Source organism: Megalobrama amblycephala, linkage group LG15 (assembly GCF_018812025.1).
Source record: "Megalobrama amblycephala isolate DHTTF-2021 linkage group LG15, ASM1881202v1, whole genome shotgun sequence".
In the NCBI taxonomy this organism is placed as follows: domain Eukaryota; kingdom Metazoa; phylum Chordata; class Actinopteri; order Cypriniformes; family Xenocyprididae; genus Megalobrama; species Megalobrama amblycephala.
The window spans coordinates 8,690,440-8,712,596 of NC_063058.1; the positions used below are offsets into that span (position 1 = coordinate 8,690,440).

The window sequence follows — 22,157 nt, forward strand, 5'->3', positions numbered from 1 at the left end:
AGTTGAATGATAAAATTTCCCCTCTTTAACTCTAACTTAATGTTGTTAAACTGAATGAAACAATGCTGAAATAACAGAGTGTGGTTTATCTGTCAATCAAATGCATGTGAATTTTGTGTTCGTATAGCAACAGTAGCCTATACTCCCAGTCACATTTTCTTTCAGAATCATCATTGGTCATTCATTTTTAATATTAAAATAAAAAATTGATGATTCAGAATTTTACAGTGTTTATTAATCATTTTTTTAACCCCCTTGCAGCGACATCTCTTCTCTGATGATGTTTACTGGCGCGAGGGCGGGATCAACCTGTCACTCACATGAGATTCACCAATAGCAAACCACAACCATCCAATCAATTCCCAATGGACAAAATCAAGTCCCGCCCTACATTTTTTCTAGTTTGTGAAGCCGTTTCACTCTGATATACGTCACAATATAGAAGAAAAGAACATTGCAACTTCCAATTCATGCCGACTTTCATGACACTGATTGCCGAAAAACACCTTGCCTGTAAGTGCTCTACATACACACTTATAATCAGTGTTGGGGAAAGTTATTTTTAAAAGTAATGCATTACAATATTGCATTACTCCCTAAAAAAGTAACTAATTATGTTTACTTTTTACAGAAAGTATTGTGTTATGTTACTTTTGCATTACTTTTTCTCAATCTGATTACGTAACTCACGTTACTTGTAATGCATTCCCCCCAACACTGCTTATAACATTACAGAACTGATCAATTGAAGTGATGTAGACAAAAAAAAAAACTTAATTTCAATCCCTGAATAACATTTTTCTCCTAGTTATGAATGTACTGTATGCTTGTTTAGATATTCTATCATAAAGTACAGAAATCTAAATTGTAATGTAGTTGGTTTACATTATCAAAATTATGTTATGTGTTATGATTGGGTTATCTACCATATCTACAAATAAAGGTTTTAGATAACATGAAATTGATTAGGACATGAAATTACCAATGTCAAAATCAAACTTACGCTCTTGACTGAACATAATAGGAAATTTTATCCCAAGCTTCAAAACATGAGAAGGGCTTTGAAGTCATTGGGAACTCTACAACTGTTTCTACAAAAAAACAATCAATCATTCAATCAATCAATCAATCAATCAATCAATCAATTTATCTATCTAGAGAGAGATTCTTTAGATTCTTCGCTTAATTTACATGAACCATCCATATGAAAGATTCACAAAAATGTATTGGACTTCCAAACAGCTACATATTTTGGAGAAGACAATATAGGAGACTGAATTTGATTATTTCCTTAGCTCGTTACTGTAACTGTAAAGCTGTGTGCATAATTACAATTACTTAACTAAATAAATTAAACAAAAAAAAACAGCTTTTTGTCATTAGCAGCTTGCTATTTTAAAATGTAGCATCACTACTTTTAGTTACTTCCCAAGCTATTCGATTACTTCCAAAATACTGAAAATGAAGGAAATTAAATGTTTCGACTAAAACAATATGAATCATCATAAATAAATGAAAAAGAATGGCAAGAAATAAGACAATTGGTACATAGTCTGGGCATAAAAAGCATAAAGGAACTTCTGGTTGTGAACAATTTGTCATGTTAGTAGAGGTTTCTCAGAAGTTTTTGTTTGCAAATGGGATCTTTAGCGTGTGTTTCAAGGCCAGCGTTGTGTCCACCTGTTCAGCAGAGAGTAATGTGTGCCACTGAGCCACAGGTTTGCGTGGGTTGGACAGCATATCCGCCCAGTGACGCAGCTGGTTTCCTGTAGCATCACAGCCCAGATAGATCTTGCCGATCGCATCATTTCTGCTCATTTTGTCATGATCCCACACTGAGATGACCAGCTGGACTTTCTGTATGAGGAATCAGTGAAACAAACAGAGCAAAGGGAAAACTTCATCCATCACTCCATCCAGGGTCTAAAACTAGCACTCAAGAAATGCCAATAAAATAGGCTTCAAATGAAGTGAAGTTACTTGGCATGGTTGAAATCACAATGTAAGAATGATATTCTGATATTACATCCGTAGTTGTTTTTTCTCACAGAACTTAATCAAACCAACGCAGCAAACTCATTTTCTTCCAAAAATCTGTACAATGGGTCCAGTATCACTCACCTGAATCTGTTCAAACGACACTTCAAAAGTGAAAGATTCATTAAAGTATGGATTCAAAGTTCGCTTCTTTACTGATGTTTTCTTCTTCTTCCATTTCTTCTTATCCAGAACCAATTGAACTTTAACATAAGGGTCTACAAAACAAAAATCAGAACTATTAATCAATTTCTATGCTAAACCTCTTCTATAGCTGCCTAAAAGAATGCAATGGCTAAAAAACTTGAGTTGAAATAACAAAGACGAATATGGCTATTTTTCAAACCAATCTTTGGAAAAATGTTTCATGGCACATTCAAAGCAAATTGTCCAGTTAGTGGCGATAAAAGACCATTCAGGTTTATCAGAAAAACATGAATTTGAATCTGGCAATGTTTTATTACATTAGTTGTTACGTATCGCAGCAGTTTGGAAATGAAATGTCCATTGAGAGGTGCTAAAAGATGTTCTATTGCATTTAAAAAATAACTTACCACCTACACTAAACACTAGGGCTGGGTAAAAATATAGATTTCTCGATTTTAATCGATTCTGATTTTTACGAGCCAATATCAATTCTTAAATCCCAATAATCGATTAGTCTAGTCTGTTTTAAGTTGATGAATGAACAGAACATGTAGCGCGCCTCTTACCAATAAATCGCAATAATCTTTGTGCTTTGTTACTTTTGATATGAAGCAAAGTCTCAGATTTCAAATCACGTCCATCTTATTATGAGATTCAAAAAATAAATGTCCTACGCCTTCACTATTCTACTTACGGAAAAAATGGAACTGCCGCTGCGTTCGTTCTGTAAGTAGAATATGGAAGGCGTAGGACATACAGCGTACGCTTTTTGAAGAATACGAAAGTGCGGTTTTGGCGGAAGCACTCGTAAGGTGATCATTTGTTTATATAAAGCATAAACTGATGTATTTTTTTGGAAAATGGCCGATCATTTTGCTAGATAAGACCCTTATTCCTCGTCTGGTATCGTTTAAAGCCCTTTGAAGCTGCACTGAAACTGTAATTTTGACCTTCAACCGTCTGGAGGCCATTGAAGTCCACTATAAGGAGAAAAATCCTGGAATGTTTTCATCAAAATCCTTAATTTCTTTTTGACTGAAGAAAGAAAGACATGAACATCTTGGATGACATGGGGGTGAGTAAATTATAAGGAACATTTTATTTGAAAGTGAACTAATCCTTTAATGTGGTGTGGGAGATTGCTGTAGCGCCTCAGTTAAAAAGAAGCGAATTGAATCGAATTTAAATCAGAATCGAATCGAATTGAATAGAAATCGAATCAGAATCGGAATCGAATCGAATCGCAAGCATGTGAATAGAAATCGAATCGAACCGAAATCGGAATTGAATCGAATCGCAAGCATGTGAATAGAAATCGAATCGAACCGAAATCGGAATTGAATCGAATCGCAAGCATGTGAATAGAAATCGAATGGAATTGTGAAATTTGTTTCAATACCCAGTCCTACTAAACACTAAGCGATAATGTTAACAAACGCAAATGTGCAGATAAAAACATATTTGCTGAAGCACCCACAACATTTTAGTTTGCTTCTACAAGACTTTGAGCTCTTTTATTGTGATTTGCAAGTGCAATGCTGTACCAGGTGAGCTCCTGAGCAAGTTTTTCAGAAAACCATACATATGGAGCTCATTATGTGATGCAGATGTGAAAATGTATTAGTTTACAAATCATGGACTATGGTAAAAGTGTTTTCTGGTCATAATATAGTATTGTGCGAGGAGCAGCGTGAAAATAAGTCTTTATTAATCGATAATCTGCCCCTGTAATCATAATTTGTGTGAAAACAAATAAAAGTTGGTGTTTACTGTCATTAATGTTCATTTCAGCTTAAAACCGCAGTGAATTGTATGTACTGTAACCGTAAAGGTACACTTTTGCGAAAATGTAGGTAGAGTCACGATTTTACAATGAGTCTATGTTCTATATAGAAGGTTTGTTTCAGTCAGGAATGATTGCAGACTAGATTTCTGAGGATGTAGGACATTTTAGTATGTGAGTATCTCACCTGAAGAGCCTCCCTGGTCCATGCTCTTCAGGTTCTTGGCTTCCAGTATGATCACAGTGAGTTTACTACTAGTCGGGACATAACGAAGAGAGAAGCAGATCTCTCCCAGATGCTCTTGCTGTAATATGGACACAAGATGAAAGATACAGTTAAACTAGCATACACATTTTGCATAGAGGTTGCTCTTAAAGCCAAAATTGAAAATGAAAATTATCCCATAATTTACTCTCCCTCAAGCTATCCTAGGTGTACATGTCTTTCTTCTTTCAGCCAATCACAATCTGAGTTATATTAAAATATATATTCCGAGCTGTATAATGGGAGTGAATGGTACCATTTTTTTTAAGCCCAAAAAAGGACATCCATCCATCATAAAAGTAATCCATACGTTCCAGGGGGTTAATAAAGACCTTCTGAAGCAAAGCGATGCGTTTTTGTAATTTAAAACTTTATGAACTATAATAGCTGGCTTCTGGTAACTGTACGCGAGTCTAGTTCCGGTGGAAGAGTGACCTCTGACCAGATTCAAAATGTATTGGTGAACACGGAAGCACAGAGGATAACAAAATATGAGCAAAACAAAACATCGTTCATGAATTAGAAGTCTAAAACAAGAATTTTTATAGAGAAATGTTGGAAGAGCCTGAGTTTGTTGCCCAGTCCTATTTGTTTGAACCGTGAGAGGCGTCTACTCTCACCTAAGCTTACGCTACTCCTACATCCTACGTCATACGCCGGGTCAGAGGTCACTCTTCCGCCAGAACATTACCGAAAGCTACACAGCAAAATCTCCGGAGTTAAATCAACTCTGCTCAGAGTACATATGGTCCCTCTCTAAATAGTGTTAAAATAACACTGAAGCAGAGTTAAAGTTATCTCATTAAGTGATGATTATGCATTAGTGATGAACACCTGCTGTTAACAAGCAGAATCACTGAAGAAAAGAGAAACACAAGAACTACAACTGACTTCAGTCACAGCCTTATTAATTGCTTAATTATCTCATTAACTTTACCTCTGCTTCAGTGTTACTTTAACACTCTTGAGAGAGGGACCATATGTACTCTGAGAAGAGTTGATTTAACTCTGTGGATTTTACTGTGTAGTGATTACAGTTTATAAAGTTATAACATATTTTTCTTACAAAGACCCATCACTTCACTTTAGAAGGCCTTTATTAACCACCTGGATCCGTATGGATTACTTTAATGATGGATGGATGTGCTTTTTTGGACTTCAAAATCTAGGGTACCATTCACTCCCATTATAAAGCTTGGAAGAGGCATGATATTTTTTAATATAACTGGCTGAAAGAAGAAAGTCATATACACATAGGATGGCTTGAGGGTGAGTAACCCTTTAACTCTGAGCCTATTGACGTGCATGGGGTCATGAAAATGTCAGATTTCAAATCGCAGACTTAAGAGTGTCCTGTGCCAACCAATCAACTGCTCTGAACAAGGGTTGACACATAATATATCACCATTGTGCTGTTGAGTATGACACTTAACATAAGGTTGCTCACTCATTGCATTTTCCGTGATGCTCTGGTGACATGATGGAAACAAAATCCACCTGCTCTGGTCTTTGTCGAAAGATTCAATTCTTTTTGAGATTCAGTGTATTAGTCATTTTGTGACAGCACCATCCATACCACAGCAATTGAAAGAGAAGGGGCAAAACAACTTTCTGGGACCCCCAACTCTGCACTGCATATGAATATAATGTATGTGAACTAGCCACATGAAAAATGACATTGAACTTGACAACATATGTGGATTGGAGTACTGAACTGAACCTCATGTTTGGAAGCTTCGCTCAGATCTCTCCACTCCTCAATCACATGATTCCAGTCCACCGTGGACAGATTGAGTCTGATCTCACCGATGATGTCGTGTTTGGAGAATCTGTTAAAGTCATACACTTGCATCACCAGTATCGACTCAGTCAGCTCCTTCTGAGGGATCTACAAAAGTGGTGAAAACAAAACTTCGGTGTTTAGTTACTGTAAATAGGCTGTAAATTTAACAACTCCAGTTTAATGAGCTTGACCGAGCATCAGGTCATTGTTCGAGCTGATAACAGAATATTCATGTGCATATGAATCTAGGACCATATGATAGTGAACGATTTTATATGCTGCATGGTTTACCTGATATTTGAAATTTTCATTGAACACAGGGTTAAGGGTTTTCCTGAAGACTTTCGTCTCAAATGTTTTGAACTTGTTGGGAAGGATGTAGACTTTCACATAAGGGTCAGATGTTCCTCCTGAGTCCATCGCTTGCAAAGCGGCAGCTTCTTTTATTCCTACAGTCAGCTGATAAAAAATATGGTACATGTAGGTTTATGATCTTAAAAACAGTTTTATCTAAAAGTTTATTCTTAAAGTCCACATGAATTCAAAACCTTATTTACTTTGTTAGCGCCCGTTACTTGTCTTGTGGTGAACAATTCATCCATGCAAATAATCCACAGGAAAAAAAAAATTTTGTCTTTGTAATCTTTGTGAACGTCTTCCTCTCTGGAATGGTGTTCCTTTAGCCTTTATTTTTCTTCATTCAATATTCCATTTCATGATGTCACAATACTGAAGTAAAGTTGGTCTCATCTTCCGTTTCACCCAGACTTAACAGTAAATACAACAAACACTGTATAAACTATGTATGATTTTCTTTGCTAAATCAATTAGTTAATTAAGAGTTGGACTGGAAAGTGAAGGAAAATGAGCCAACAAGTGTGTTAAATGTCATGACACACATGTCAAAGTGTCCCAAGATGCACCTCATTTAGTTAATTGAATGTCTTGAGCAAGCAGAGCCAGCAAAATTTAGACTAATAATGGTGACTTTTGTAGAAGCGTATGAAATATAAGGTCATTTTGATTTGTTTAATGCCGTTGGTCACTACATAATTGCTATAATTCACTTTCATAGATTCAGTGAAGCTTTTAAAGTGTCGTTCGGGTTATTATGACACAGAATATGAATGTAAATATCAAACTTTATACTATTGCTTCATAATATTCAAGACATAGCAATTTCTGTTTGTGCAGTGTGCATACTTCTGATGATTTCCTCAAAAGATATTTGCAGTTTGGAATGAACAAATGTATGAACTATATGGTGTCCAATCCTGCCACTTTCCTGCAGAGTTCAGCTCCAACCCCAATTATGCACACCTGAACCAGCTAACTAAGCATACTAGAAACTTCTATATAGGTGTGTTGAGGTACTGTAAGGCCTCAACAAAAAAATAAACAATAAAAAATCTCATCCACACAAGTACGGTTTAAAAAAAAATCGACGCTATGAAGCGCTGTCAAGAGCATGCCAAACCAACAGGTGGCAATATGGTTATTATTACTGGTTAAGGTAGGCTAACAACATGTAAACAAAGGAGACAGCGGCACACAATCTGATGTCAAACAAAGGAGATAACAGTGTGAACTCCGACGTCACAAGCCAAAATTTCCGGTTTCACTGGCTACACGACAATACTGCAAACGGAGTTTCTGAAAATCTTCACCCTGGCAGGAGTTTTCAAAAAGTTTGGTTTCAGTGTTTGCGTGTGCACAAACAGCCAAACTGTATTGAAAAACTTGCGGTTTTGAAAATACCCCTGTTCGTGAGGACAGGGCCTACGTTGGAGCTAAACTCTGCAGGACAGTGGCCCTCCAGGAACAGGTTTGGAGAATGAAAGTTAATTAGTTCATACTTCTTGCCAATTGAGGGCACTGCTGTAAAATCAGTGAAAGTCATTTACCTCTGATCTGGATGCGTTGAACTCCAGTGAATACTGCAGTTTTCCCCTCTGTTGGTCAGCTGATCCATATTCCACATCCTCTGTCTCAAGCTGGACCTGTCAGTACATGCAGTATCCCCTTAGTAAATGCCACCAAGAGGAATTAGATGATGTTTCAATTAGATGAATTAGATGATGTTTCAATTAAAGGGTTAGTTCACCCAAAAATGAAAATTCTGTCATTAATTACTCACCCTCATGTCGTTCCACACCCGTAAGACCTTCGTTCATCTTCGGAACACAAATTAAGATATTTTGATTAAATCCGATGGCTCAGTGAGGCCTCTATAGACAGCAATTCGTATTTAAAACAGTTCATGTGAGTTTGGTGGTTCTATCTTAATATTATAAAGCAACGAGAATACTTTTTGTGCGCCAAAAAAACAAAATAACGACTTTTCAACAATATAGTGATGGGCCGATTTCAAAACACTGCTTCGGAGCTTTACGAATCCGATCAGTGTTTCGGAGAGCCAAAATGACGTGATTTCAGCAGTTTAGCTGTTTGATAGGAGATCCGAATCTGTGATTCGATTCGTTAAGCTCCGAAGAAGTGTTTTGAAATCGGCCCATTACTTTATTGTTGATTTGTTTAATCAAAATATCTTAATTTGTGTTCTGAAGATGAACAAAGGTCTTACGGGTGTGGAACGACATGAGGGTGAGTAATAAATGACATTATTGTCATTTTTGGGTGAACTAACCCTTTAACTCTTTCCCTGCCACTGACGAAATTTTCCGTCATTTATGACAATGCTTCCCTGCCATTGACAGAAATCTCCAATATTACATTCCTGCAATACCAAAGGATGCAGTTTCCGGACCACAGTTCTAGGACCCTTTTTTGTGAAAGCGCCACCTAGCCAATGCTAATCCATCAGAGAAGACCTGATTCAAACTTCAAACAAACAGATGCAAAGACTAGACTCATGGAAATTATTCATTTTTTATTATCTTTCAACCTAATTTTAAGGTAAGAGCAGGCGCCGCCATTTTAAATTTGAAAGTGTGAGGTTTTCAGTGTCAGCAGTCTCCAGTTATTATTTAGCTGTGCAAAAACAGTTAATTGTGTTGTAAAATGTTGTTTTCAAATTACTTTAACATATTAAAGCTGCTGTCCGTAACTTTTTTTGTGTTCAAAATTTACAAAAATTATGTAATGAGAATGTACAACATGAATCCATTTTCCAAACCGTGTTTTTGTCTTACCCTGAATCACTACAGTACACCCATAATAAGTGTTTATATTCAGACTATTTTAGACCAGTCTTGACATAAACAGAGGGAAGTAGCAATGTTCTTCCACAAGTCGTGTGCAGCTCTTATTATTAACCACTAGAGCGCCAAAAGTTACGGACTGCAGCTTTAACTAACTAATAAACACTAGTTTGTAGAGCAATTGTTTTACCATTTATTGCGCTTCCCAGTTGGAAGTCTAACTTGAGGGGACATTGCAGTTAAAATGTGCTACTGGAAACTAGGACTTTCCCACGTCCGAGGACAAATGGAACACACCATTATTATAGATTAATCTTTTGATTAACCTCACATAGCAACAGTGACAGCCAATGGTGTGAGTTTGGAGGTGGGGACTATGGTTTTTTCAACCAATAGCTGATGATGGGAGTAACCTATTTAAAGGGTTAGTTCACCCAAAAATGTGAGGCCTCCATAGCCAGCAATGACATTTCCTCTCTCAAGATCCATTAATGTACTAAAAACATATTTAAATCAGTTCATGTGAGTACAGTGGTTCAAGATTAATATCATAAAGCGACGAGAATATTTTTGGTGCACCACAAAAACAAAATAACGACTTATTTAGTGATGGCCGATTTCAAAACACTGCTTCAGGAAGCTTCGGAGCATAATGACCAAAAATAACCAAAAATATTCTCATCGCTTTATAATATTAATATTGAACCACTTTACTCACATTAACTGATTTAAATATGTTATGGATCTTGAGAGAGGAAATGTCATTGCTCCCTATGCAGGCCTCACGGAGCCATCGGATTTCAACAAAAATATCTTAATTTGTGTTCCGAAGATTAACAAAGGTCTTACGGGTGTGGAAAGGCATGAGGGTGAGTAATAAATTACAGAATTTTCATTTTTGGGTGAACTAATCCTTTAACAACAATCGTATTTTCTTGGCCATCTTGCCATACCTCACCTTTAAAATATCTTAGGAGAAATAAAATCAGTCACAAGTGATACATTTATATACTGCAAGATTATAGAGCAATAAAAGTAATGTTAAAAGCATGTAAGTATTTGACGAGAACTATTTAAGTTACTATCTTTGACTTTAAAAGACTTTTAAAGAAAATCTGAATAGAGTTTGTGACATGTTGTGATCTCTTCTTAAACTCATGTGGAGACAACTGAGATTAATAGGTTTTTTTGCTCAGTCTCCATTTGTTCTTCATTTAAACTCATTGCTGACTAGCAGAAAAATTTAACCAGCATCCACAAGCATGGACGATCCATCTCTCACCAGTGCTGCGGTTGTAGTTCCTGAGATCCCTTTCATACTGATCTGCTGGTCCAGCTTCTTCTTCCTCTTCTTTTTCCCTTTGCAGCAGCATTTTACACAGCAGCATATCACACAGATGAGAACGAGCAGGATGATGGCAGCAAATATAGCATAGATGGCCCATCTTGGCACTGTTGTGACAAAAACAACAATATTCCATCTTTCATCACAGCACCAAAGCAGTGGTTCAGTATAGCACCATGAAACACATCTGAAGGATGAGACGAAACCACAGCCAGGAGACTTAAACTTGTAGCAAGTGAAAATTGAGAAGCAAGAAATGTGCGCAAGGGGTGGAATTAGATAGGGGCCCATGGAGCAGGTGCTGAAACAAAGATTCATATGATATACTCACAAGGAATCCTGTCCAGTAAAGAGGGCAGGAACCCCGGAGCAGCTGTTGTAGTGTTGGTGTGTGTTTTAGTTGGTTTTAATGACGGTCTTGGTGTCATGGTGAAATGGATGAGACCGGTGGGTCACTGTAAATGCACATACAAAAGAGTTTGGTGGCTGGCAAGAGTTTTAAAAAGTTGTGGTTGAGTTATTAGTAACCTTGTTTTGTGACAAGGTACTAGGACGCCCCCTACTGGTTAGAATGGTACTGCAACATTTTAGTCAGCCTGAAAAGAGTAGTTGACTCAAAATTAAAGGGATAGTTCACCCAAAAAATGGACATTCTGTCATTATATAATTCTAAACCCATAGAAAATATAAAATTGGAGATAATCGGAAATGAAAATCGGCTCAATCATATAGAGATTGTGGCAGTCAATCTCCAAAAAGATCCATTAAAGAGGCCCTGTCTTCTGAAGCCATATTCTGCTTCTATTCTCCTATTGTGTTCCACCAAATAAAAAAAAAACTCATAAAGGTTTGAAACAATATGAGGATGAGTAAATAATGACAGAATTTTACATTCGGAGTGAACTATTCCTTTAATAAAATAAAATGTAGACAACTTTTAACAAGACAAATTGTCTGCCATAAGGTTTTAGTATATATAAAGAAAGTACACCCTTTTGAATTCTATGGCTTAATGTATCAGGACATCATAAAAAGATCTTTAGCAGGTCTTAAAATTAGGTAAATACAACCTCAGATGAACAACAAAACATAACATATTGCACTGTGTCATTATTTATTTAACAAAAATAAAGCCAAAATGGAGAAGCCATGGGTGACACTATTATTTAATAGCTTGTTTAGCAGCAATATCTTGAAGTAATCATTTTCTGTATGACCCTCACATTGAATGAATTTTGGCCCGCTCTTCTTTACAGCGTTGCTTCAATTCTTTGAGGTTTGTGGGCATTTGTTTATGCACAGCTCTCTTAAGGTCCCGCCACAGCATTTCAGTCGGGTTGAGGTCTGGACTTTGACTGGCCCAGTGCAACAACTTGATTATTTTCTTTTTCAGCCATTCTGGTGTAGATTTGCTGGTGTTCTTGGGATCATTATCCTGTTGCATGACCCAATTTCGACCAAGCTTTAGCTGTCGGACAGATGGCTTCACATTTGACTCTAGAATACTTTGGTATACAGAGGAGTTCATGGTCAACTCAATGATTGTGAGGTGCCTGCAGGTCCTGTGGCTGCAAAACAAGCCCAAATTATGACCTCTCCACCACCGTGCTTGACAGTTGAGTTTTATGGTATGAGTTTATTTGAGTTTAGGTATGAGGTTTTTTTTTTTTTGCTGATATGCTGTGTTTGGCTTTCGCTAAATGTAGCACTGTGCATTATGGCCAAACATCTCCACTTAGGTCTCGTCTGTCCGAAAAGGCATTGATCCAGAAGTCTTAAGGTTTGTTCATATGAAACTTTGCAAGCCTAAGCAGTGCTGCCATGTTTTTTTTAGAGAGTAGAAGAAACCCTTTTAAACAAGCCATACTTGTTCAATCTTTTTCTAATTGTATTGTCATGAACTTTAACATTTAACATGAGGCCTGTATGCTTGGGGTAAATTTGCCAGGATGTCCACGCCTGGGAAGATTGCCAGCTGTCTTGAATGTTTTCCTCTTGTGAATAATCTTCCTCAGCGATAAACTTCAGATGGTCTTGTAACCCTTCCTAGATTGATGGGCATCACTGAACACTGCCGATGTCTTTTCTCCTTGGCATTGTGTTAAAACACACCTGAATGCTCCAGACCAGCAAACTGCCAAAACATCTGCTTTTATAGAGTTGGTCGTGCTTGCTGATGATCAATTAATCAAAGGCATTTGATTAGCAGCACCTGCTTCTTACCCTCTTCATTCCTTTGGAAGCAGTAAGGGTGTACTTAGTTTGTCACCCATGGCTTCTCCATTTTGTCCTAGTTTTTGTTAAATAAATAATGACACAGTGTAATATGTGATGTGTTGTTGATCATCTGAGGTTGTATTTATCTCATTTTAAGACCTGCCAAAGACCAGATGATTTTTATTATGTCCTGATATGTAAAACCAAATAATTCAATATATATATATATATAGTAACATAGTAACTCTCGGTTGCCTGAAAAAGAGAGCGTTTCGTCACCACCAAAGTTAAACAACCTAGAGTTGACAGACTGCACTCCATTAAAACTGGGTGTGCTGAAGTGTACAGATAACATTCTTTTTCAGTGAAACATAGTAATAAAAACGGAACAATACTGCCTTGAGTATACAATCAAATCATTTGCTGTCATATTTCAACATTTTCACATTCAAGACTGTTGCAATGCAACAGCAAAGTAATAAAGTAGTACAAGTCCCAGTTTCAAGAGAAATTCTTAAAATACCTTCAAAGAAATATGAGTAAATAGTGCAGAACAATATCAAAATACACTATATCTGAAAATGACATAAACAAAACTAATCTACAGGCATAATTACAGCTGCACACAATAGCAACAAACTGAGCATAAAGAAAAAGTGAACCGCAATATAAAAAAGAGCATTACAGTGACACTCACTGTTGTAGAATGAGTTCAGTTTGGATCTTGGTTCCTCTGTTGTCGTATAAAACTTAAAGATTAATATTCTGAATGGTAGGAACACATTCCTAAACTGGGTGAATGAGCGGTGGCAGGGGGAATATGGCAGTCACAGAGAGGGGAAGGAAGTCACTGCCCACTGCTAAAGCTGGATCAGCTCAGGAAAGAGCCATTATAATGTGCCATTTACTTATCAAATGAAACAACTATTGAGGCTTTAATCATATGGCCAAACAAGAATCTGCTGTTAATCTCAGTTTAGTCTTTTGCAATTCATACAATTCAGTATTTTCAACATCTAACTTGATTGGGCAATTTAGTCAGAGCAGCTGCCTACACATTTAATGACTTTTTATGACATTTTAAATCTTTTTATGACAGTGATGAAAACATGAACAAGAGAGAGACTCTACAAAATAAGGAAGGAGAAAGATGAAGAGAGGAAAAATATAGAGGTAGAGATACAGTACAACATTTAAATTTCACAAATAGACAAAAGGAAGGAAGTGCAGCTGTATTATACCATCCATCCAGCCTTTTTCCAAACTGCTTATTGGGTCACAGGGATAAATAGAGCAGAACAATGACAAAATACACTATTCTGTCTGAAAATGACAAAACCAATCTGTTTAGTGGAACTATAATTGAAAGTGTCACACAATAGCTACCCTGTAAAACTTAATAAGTTCAGAATACTCAAATTATTTAAGTAAACTAACTAATTTTTTTTTTTTTAAGTTAGTTGAACTTAAAAAAAATTGACAAGTGGGGCGGGGCCAAGAGCTGTGGAAGCGGACCAAGGCCAATGTGGTGCACATATCTCATTATTAATCACGTCACCGACATCCCTTATTCCCCACAATTCTCAGCCTCGCCTCAGTCATTATAATGTTAATTACATACAGTTAATTTACATAAACACTACATTCAGATCTTGGTTAGGGTAGAGTGGGGTAAAACGCCCCCTTGGGGTAAAAAATCCCCCTTCTGGTTTTCCCAAAATAACAACTAGATTGAGTCAAGATACGTTTTTGTTGTTACTATAAACTATGTTGACAAGAGTGATGTAGAAGTATTTACTGTGAAGCTTTCACTGGCGATGTACTTGAGAGAAAACAGATTTCATGAAATAATTTGATGTTTTGCAGAACATCACAGATATATTATTATAATAGTAAGGCCTGTAGTTAGGAAGTACATGTAATTTAAGGAAAATATATTTTTAGAATGACAATTTTTTTTTTCAAACACTGAGGGAAAATGCCTCCTTCTCATTATCATAATTACTGTAGTTACTCTGAACATCAAATCCTTTGTTTTTCCATCAAATGTAATCTAGCTAGGTGGTTCAATAAAAAAATATTTGGACTTTATATTTAAAAATTACCTCAAGTTAGCACCAGCTAGCTAGTAAGCTAGCATCAGCTAGCAGAGGTGTAAAGTACTTGAGTAAATGTAACTATTTACTGTAATTAAGTATTTTTTTTGGCTACTTTGTAGTTGTGCTGAGTATCAAAGATATTGGCAACTTTTACTCTCTACTTGACTACATTTTTGAACTGTAAATGTACTTTTACTCCACTACATTTGTGATGAGTTATGCAATTACAAATTACATTTTTCATGGCAGCTAACTTTTTCTGCAGCAGTTTGTTTCTGAAATAAAGCAGCGATATCGCCATGTAAGGGCATTGAATATCTTGTGCATTTTGCCTTCACTTCCCCAAAACTTGTCAACAAGGGTACTTTACATGAATGTGAGTGCATTAGTAGACAGTTGCTGATCGCAGGTGTTTGATTTATTAGATGAGGAAATGACTGCAGCTGGTGATGAAACTCAAACCAGCACATAGTTTGACTACTTAATTTTACTTAACTTTGTTTTTTATCTGCTATATTGACAAGACCATTTTGAAGGATATTAGTGTACCTGTGGCCTTTTTGTGCACTTGAGCTTAAAGGGACAGTTCACCCAAAAATGAAAATACATATATACATGTTTGGAACAACTTGAGGGGGAGTAAATGATGACAGGATTTTCATTTTTGGGTGAACTATCCCTTTAACTGAGACTTGAGAGTTTGTAGACATTTAAAAGGTTGCTGTGTCGACCTTGATGTATTACAACATTGAGGTGTTCAGTTTTATTTTGATTTTAGAAAATAAACTTAATTTCTCATCTTACAAATCAATTGTTTCTTATTTTCACTGGCACGCCTCTCATGTGTTGAGGACTAGTGCATCTCTGAGCCTACATTCAGCATGAGTAAAATACTTAAGTACTGTTAAAATCAGATTTTACTCAAGTGGTTACTTGTAACTTGTAATGGAGTCATTTTCAATGTAAGGTATCAGTACTTTTACTCAGGTATGGTTTTCAGGTACTCTTTACACCTCTGTCAGCCAGCAATACTTTTCAAATAGTCTATTATAATTTTGTAATTCATAATCATTGGTTATGTTTAAGACTTCATTAGATTCACTTTATGTTAGTTGTGATACAAGTAGTAGTAAATCTTGCTGTAAATGTAAAAAGCAAATTGTTTAGACAGAGTGGGGGCATTTTACCCCTCTCTACCTTAAAGGTCCCGTTTTTCGTGGTTTTTTGAAGCTTTGATTGTGTTTATAGTGTGGAATATAACATGTGTTCATGTTTCGCGTGTAAAAAAAACACAGTATTTTTCACATAATTTACTTATCTGTATACCGCTGTTTCCACTGTCATAAAAACGGGCTGATGACTTCCTTGTTCTATGAAGTCCCTCCTTCAGAAATACGTAACGAGTTCTGATTGTGCCAGCGGTTCCTGTGTTGTGATTCGACAGCAGCTTAGCGCATCTTGCCCTGAAAGGTCACGCCTCTTACCATAACGTGGAGATGCACGCGCTCAGTGTTATTGTAAACATGTCTTTAATTTTACCCTATCAATTTGAGCCGGAATCAAACCCGGTGATTGGACTGCGGGATGAAAATAACACCGTTTCGACGACATGGCGACAAACACACTCTACAAACGCAACTCTTGTGTATTCCTGTGGGCGGAGGTTAGTCAAAAAACTGTTTTAGTGACGTCATTAAAGAAGGAAGTAGAGGGATGTAGTCCAAACTGGCCGTTCGATGTAGGCGACTTCTGTTAAATAAAATATCTCGCTTGGCATTGAACTTTGAGCTTTAAAATTTTACCGATTTTATTTATACTCTAACAACAACATTACACACTAACTAAAGTTTGAAACATGGGATCACGAAGAACGGGACCTTTAAATGTTAGATACCAAATAACACATGCTATTGTAACTATCAAAGAGACTCTCATTATATACTTGAATGTATACAATCAAACAACATACAGTATATACACAGTCTTATTTGTTTTGCAGCCCATCCTCAACCTAACCACAGGCTCTACTCTTCACCACAATGGTACCCCTACAAAACATAACAGAACCCCCGTAAATCAATATAACACAACATTAAACACTAACTTATGTCTCTCTATGTTAATCTTGTGCAAAAACACACAAAATAACACTTGATTTCAACATTTATTTATACAGTCTGATGCAAAATCATACTGAGAATTGGAAATCTGCTGCAACTCAACTCAATCATATTAAGTTCAGCTTACTACAAAGAAATTTGGAGTTCACACAACTTTTTTTCTAAGTACAATGATGTTTCATTATTATTTGAGTGAAACAAACTCATTTCATTTAATTTCACTGTTCAGTTTTACAGTGTACAAAGTGCGCATTACGACAAATTTAAGACAAATTTAAAATAAGTGAATGTCATTATAAAAACAGTGCATTGGAGTGACACCACTGTTGTAGAATTAGTTCAGTTTGGCTATTGACTCAGTTGTAGTTTAAAACATAGAGATTCAATTTCCAAACATTTGTCCTATTGTCTCGGAAATGCTGGAGTCTATCCCAGCGTCTCAGACCGCAGGCGGGGAAACACCCTGGATGTATGGTCAGTCCATCACGAAACACACACACAAATATTCACACTCACTGACAATTTAAAATCTCCAATTCACCAGATCACCCAGAGGAAACCCACGCCAACACAGGGAGAAAGCGGGAGTCAAACCTGTTATGTTATGTTATGTTATGTTATGTTATGTTATGTTATGTTATGTTATGTTATGTTATGTTATGTTATGTTATGTTATGTTATGTTATGTTATGTTAGTCCCCTCTTTTTTTAACATATGTTCACATTCACATTATTGTTAAAAAAAGTTTGTTAAAGGTCATCCAGTGTTATCCAGTTTAAGAAATACTTACAACATTTATTCTTTTATTTCCAGAGTTCAGTCTGACTTACGTGACAACTAAAGTATACTGATATATTCATTTCTGAACACAGGCAACATTTTACTAAAACTTGTTGGACCCAGCTGAAACGTATCTAGAAAAGATGATGAAATACACAATAATTGAACTTGCCTTTTTCACACTCCACTCTCAGTTCCAATCCTCCTGTTAGGTTGTCTTGTCCAGTTCTGCAGTATTAAACAATTAAGTCATTGTCTTTTGCTGGAATCCAAAAATAGTTGGAAACAAAGGCCAGGCCACTTAGACAGCTCTCCTCGAAGTGTTCCTTCAGTATGGAGAGAAATGTTAGGCACCTGCCACACCTCAATAATACACAAAACTGTTTCTGCATATATGCCCTTACAGAACTAGGTGCACACCTCATATGATGATCAACTGGTGAAGGAAGAAACATCAAGTCAAATATAAGATATTCAAATACAACCTTAAGGAAGAGTTAAATATCATAGTTGTTTAAGTGCTGAACAGCTTCCTTCTTGCTCTTGAAAAACACCCTGTGATGAGCAACATACAGATATGACTGGAAATTACAACAGAAACTAGACCTGCCACATTACTGTTCAAATATCATTGGTAACCTGACACTTGGGAAAGTGTGTCTATTTATCATTTTAAACTTCATTTATTTATTTAAATTTTAAATCTTTGTTCAGTAATGTATAATATTTGATATATTCCAACTAGGCCTACCTGTTTGTGTGTGAACCAAAAGAATACTTCATTTCATGCCAACTTTAATTCACTGGTTAACCATTAACAATGTTAAATAGTTCAAATGATAAATCCTAGATTTACATTGTGGTTATTTTTCTAAAAATCTTTGTTTATCTAAAAAAAAAAAAGTAATATAGGCCTACTTCTGGAATGGAATTCATACTTCTTTTTTTACCAACCATGAAACGTTTTTTGCAAAAACAGGCAGTTAAGACACCAAAATTTTAGATAGCGATTGACACCATTTCATATACTCGCCAACATGGATTTTTACACATTCGGAGCTTGGCGAGGCCCTGAGTGTAAATATCGGCCTGCTGCTCCTCACAGTATGACTAGAAAACTAAAGCTGTATCTCCTGGGCCCAGATTTTCAAAAGTAATCCAATGGGATTTCGGATCACGGATTGGATCAAATCTTGGAAATGGGTTTTTCAAAAGCAAAAGAGGGATTCCGAACTAGGACCAGAGCATGTAATCCGATTTTACATTTGATCTGGATCAAACCTGCCCTTTGGGTTTTTAAAAACTTTGAACTCGGTTTGGGATCTATTTGATCCAAAAAAAAACAAAAAACAGGATTATCCTGATCCCATCAGAAGGGTGGTTTCAGTTGTGATTTTTCGAACCAAATAAAATCAGAGATTTTTTTTTAAGTGAATGATTACAAAATCAATGTTTACTGATGGTATATATATTTCTTCATATTTGAAGCATATATGAACCATGTCACATCTAATGAGATATGGTAAACAACAAAAACAAACAAACAAACAAAAAAAAAATCTCAAAGCTATCAGCTGTCAAATAATTGTCACTGTTGCTCACAGCTCTATAATTCCACAATATATTAATGTCAATGACAACAACAAATATATTCAGTAGCCTAGTTAAAAGTAATTTCTCACAATTCCATCTCTAATTCCATGTCCAGTGTGTCCTTCATTAGGTAAGAACATTGGCGGCTGTTCTGGTTCTACATCAGGCTCAGGTCCATCAAAATTGTCATCAAGAGGGATATGACGCCTGGTGGCGATGTTATGCAAAACAATACAGGCAAGGATTATGTTGCATGCCACCTTGGGTTGTACTCACAAGTAGTTAAGACACGCAGACCATCTCTTCAGGACTCCATTTAAGCATTCAATGGCACATCTTGTTTTGCAATGTGAGGAGTTGAAGCGTGCCTACTCAGGTGTGTTTGCAACTGAGAAAGGGGTCATTAGCCATGGTAGAAGTGGATACGCGCTATCTCCCAATACTATGCCATTTGGTTGGTGGGATTGAAGCTCTCTGTATAGTGCACTTTCTCTTAGAATATGTGCATCATGAACAGACCCTGGCCATTTCACAACACAGTTGGTTATTATGAGGTCGGCGTTGCCCACAAGTTGGATGTTCATGCTGTGCCTCCCCTTTCGATTGACATACCCCCACTCCCTTTCACAAGGTGCTTGGATATGCACATGAATGCAATTAATACTACCAATAGTGCTAGGCATGTTCCCCATTTGAAAAGACTGCTTAGTCAGAGCTGTCTGGTCATCCTTGGGAAAGGAAACAAATTGATTGATCAGACTACCCAATGCTACTGACAAAGCCTTCACCACATTACTTGCGGCTGCTTTTCTCACTCCTATATTGTCACCAATTACTTGGTAGAATGTCCTACATGCGTAAAAGCGCAGAACGATTAAGCACTGTTCCTCCACAGATAAAGCATGACTCCTTTGGGTTTGGTGTTGGAGTGTTGGCCTGCAATGTACTTAATGTCATCTCTCCCAAATCGAAAACGTGCATACAGTTCTTCTGATGTGTATTGCTTGAGTGGTTTGGCATGCTCAGCATGCACCCTTTGACGGTACCTTCTCCTACTGTAACGATGAACAATACCCGCCATGTGGATGCCTCTGTAGGCTAAAGGCTGATTTATACTTCTGCGTCAAGTGTACGCTGTAGCTACAGCGTAGCCTAACGTGCACCTCTTCAAAAATGTAATAACGCGTCAATTCTACGCGGACCGCAAGCGCTGTGATTGGTCTGTTATAACCCCTCCCTCGGGTCAAAAAACTGGCACAGAGCAATAGGAGAAGAGCAAGCACTTTCAACTTCACTATGAATGAAAAAACACTCTGTTTCAGAAGACACATACAATCATACTGCAACAAAAGTCGTTACCTATTTGCTGCTTCTCTGCCTTTTCTGTTTGTAAGCTTCTCTGACAACGTACATGACGAGCTGCTTCTTCTTCGGCTTTTGTCTTGATACTCAACGTGACCGCGTACACTGCCTCCTAGTGGTCTGCATGCACGTCGACGCCAACGACGCAGAAGTATAAATGAAAACAGACGCATAGTCTACAGCGCAGAGGCTCCGGCGTAGGTCCGACACTGAAGTATACATCAGCCTTAAGAGAAATGGGTGCAAAGACATGATGTGTTTAAATGGTGTCACCCATTAACCAGCAATGAGTTTGTCACCCATTAACCAGCTGATTGGTGTAAGCCTAATTGAGCACAAGCCAAAGCAATGATGCTCAAGGCTTTTAAGATCAGTGTTGGCTACACCAAAGAGTTGGAACTATGGACTCAAAAGGGCCTAATTTCACTGTGGCAGAAACCTGTGCAATGCTAGAGGGTGTTCGGGTCAATTTTGCCTCGATAATAGGAGGTTTCAGCTCAGCAAAGTGTGGAGAAGTGACCAAAAAAGGAAAACACAACATTTGGGAGGACATAACCAATCATGTCAATGCCATGGGGTCTGGCCAAAAGAGGACCATAAAACAAGTTATGTTGCGATGGAAGAACCTTAAGGCCAAGGCAACGAAAGACCTAACTGAAGCCAAGAACCCCCAAACATTTAACAAGCCATATCAGATTTCACTGATATGGTCCTTGATATCATAGGAGGAGAAAAATCAGAAGCTCTGCATGGCATTGAAGGCATAGAAGCAGATGGAGAGGCCACAATTACAGAGACTAGGACTTATAGAATGCGAGCAAAATTCTCCTGCAGAGGAAATGTTTGTCATGGACTTAACTACAGTGACTGAGGAGGAAGATAGATCCCCAGTGGATGTAATGAAGACAGTCCCAGACGTTCCTACAAGAAAACACAAACATTCCTCAGCTACAAACCAGGATGGTGACAGCTATGAGTTACTTCTGAAACGGGAAACCGAAAGAGCAGAAGTACAAACTGAACTTGGTAAAGAACAAATCTTACCCAACTGCAGCAGAAAAAAGTGCAGATGGAGATACGTCTCCTAAGGGCAGAGATGGAAAGAGCTGGTATCTGTCCTGTAAATGATTTTTGACTATTGGATAGTATTGTTTTTGTTTTATTACAGTGTTTCTGTTTCCTACAATTAAAACAAACAATGGCTATTTGTAGGGCTTCATATCGCAGATGAATCGCCTTCGATAATGAACGCGATATTTGCGTGGCTTATCAGTGAACTACGGCTCTGTCTGTTAAATGGCGCTTCATTTGAAAGCAGGTGATGGCGATTTAGCGGTAATCAGGGAACCGGCTTTACTGACGAAATGCGCGTGAGAATCGCATGCGATATATCGCCCAGCCCTAGCTATTTGTGGCCACCGGTATTTTGCCTACCTGTTGTTCTTTGCTAAGCCAGTAGGCTAC

General features: G+C 37.3%; 1 protein-coding gene and 1 pseudogene across 3 annotated transcripts; both read right to left on the bottom strand.

The window, feature by feature from the left end:
- Positions 1-324: 324 nt before the first annotated feature.
- Positions 325-18,069, bottom strand: syt8 (synaptotagmin VIII). Of its 3 annotated transcripts, none has more exons than XM_048159167.1 (9): positions 17,911-18,069; positions 10,853-10,976; positions 10,459-10,628; positions 7,920-8,015; positions 6,307-6,474; positions 5,953-6,120; positions 4,155-4,272; positions 2,122-2,255; positions 325-1,857 (listed from the first exon to the last, which is right to left on the bottom strand). In XM_048159167.1, exons 2-9 carry the CDS (start codon positions 10,947-10,949, stop codon positions 1,618-1,620), a joined length of 1,191 nt encoding a protein of 396 aa, XP_048015124.1. In that variant the 5' UTR covers positions 10,950-10,976; positions 17,911-18,069; the 3' UTR covers positions 325-1,617. The 3 variants fall into 3 exon arrangements, with proteins under 3 accessions (XP_048015124.1, XP_048015125.1, XP_048015126.1); XM_048159168.1 differs by lacking the exon at positions 17,911-18,069 and adding an exon at positions 13,436-13,871; XM_048159169.1 differs by lacking the exons at positions 10,853-10,976; positions 17,911-18,069 and adding an exon at positions 13,436-13,871.
- Positions 18,070-18,239: 170 nt separating this feature from the next.
- LOC125247720 lies at positions 18,240-21,056 on the bottom strand (annotated as a pseudogene).
- Positions 21,057-22,157: the final 1,101 nt, after the last annotated feature.

What these genes read in the sequence shown, in the direction of transcription:
- syt8 (XM_048159167.1), bottom strand. Translation starts at nt 10,949, where the DNA reads ATGACACCAAGACCGTCATTAAAACCAACTAAAACACACACCAACACT. An exon ending in ATGAAAATTTCAAATATCAG is followed by an intron (nt 6,121 to 6,306) that starts GTAAACCATGCA and finishes CCACTTTTGTAG; the next exon opens with ATCCCTCAGAAGGAGCTGAC. An exon ending in GCGAAGCTTCCAAACATGAG is followed by an intron (nt 4,273 to 5,952) that starts GTTCAGTTCAGT and finishes TCCATATTACAG; the next exon opens with CAAGAGCATCTGGGAGAGAT.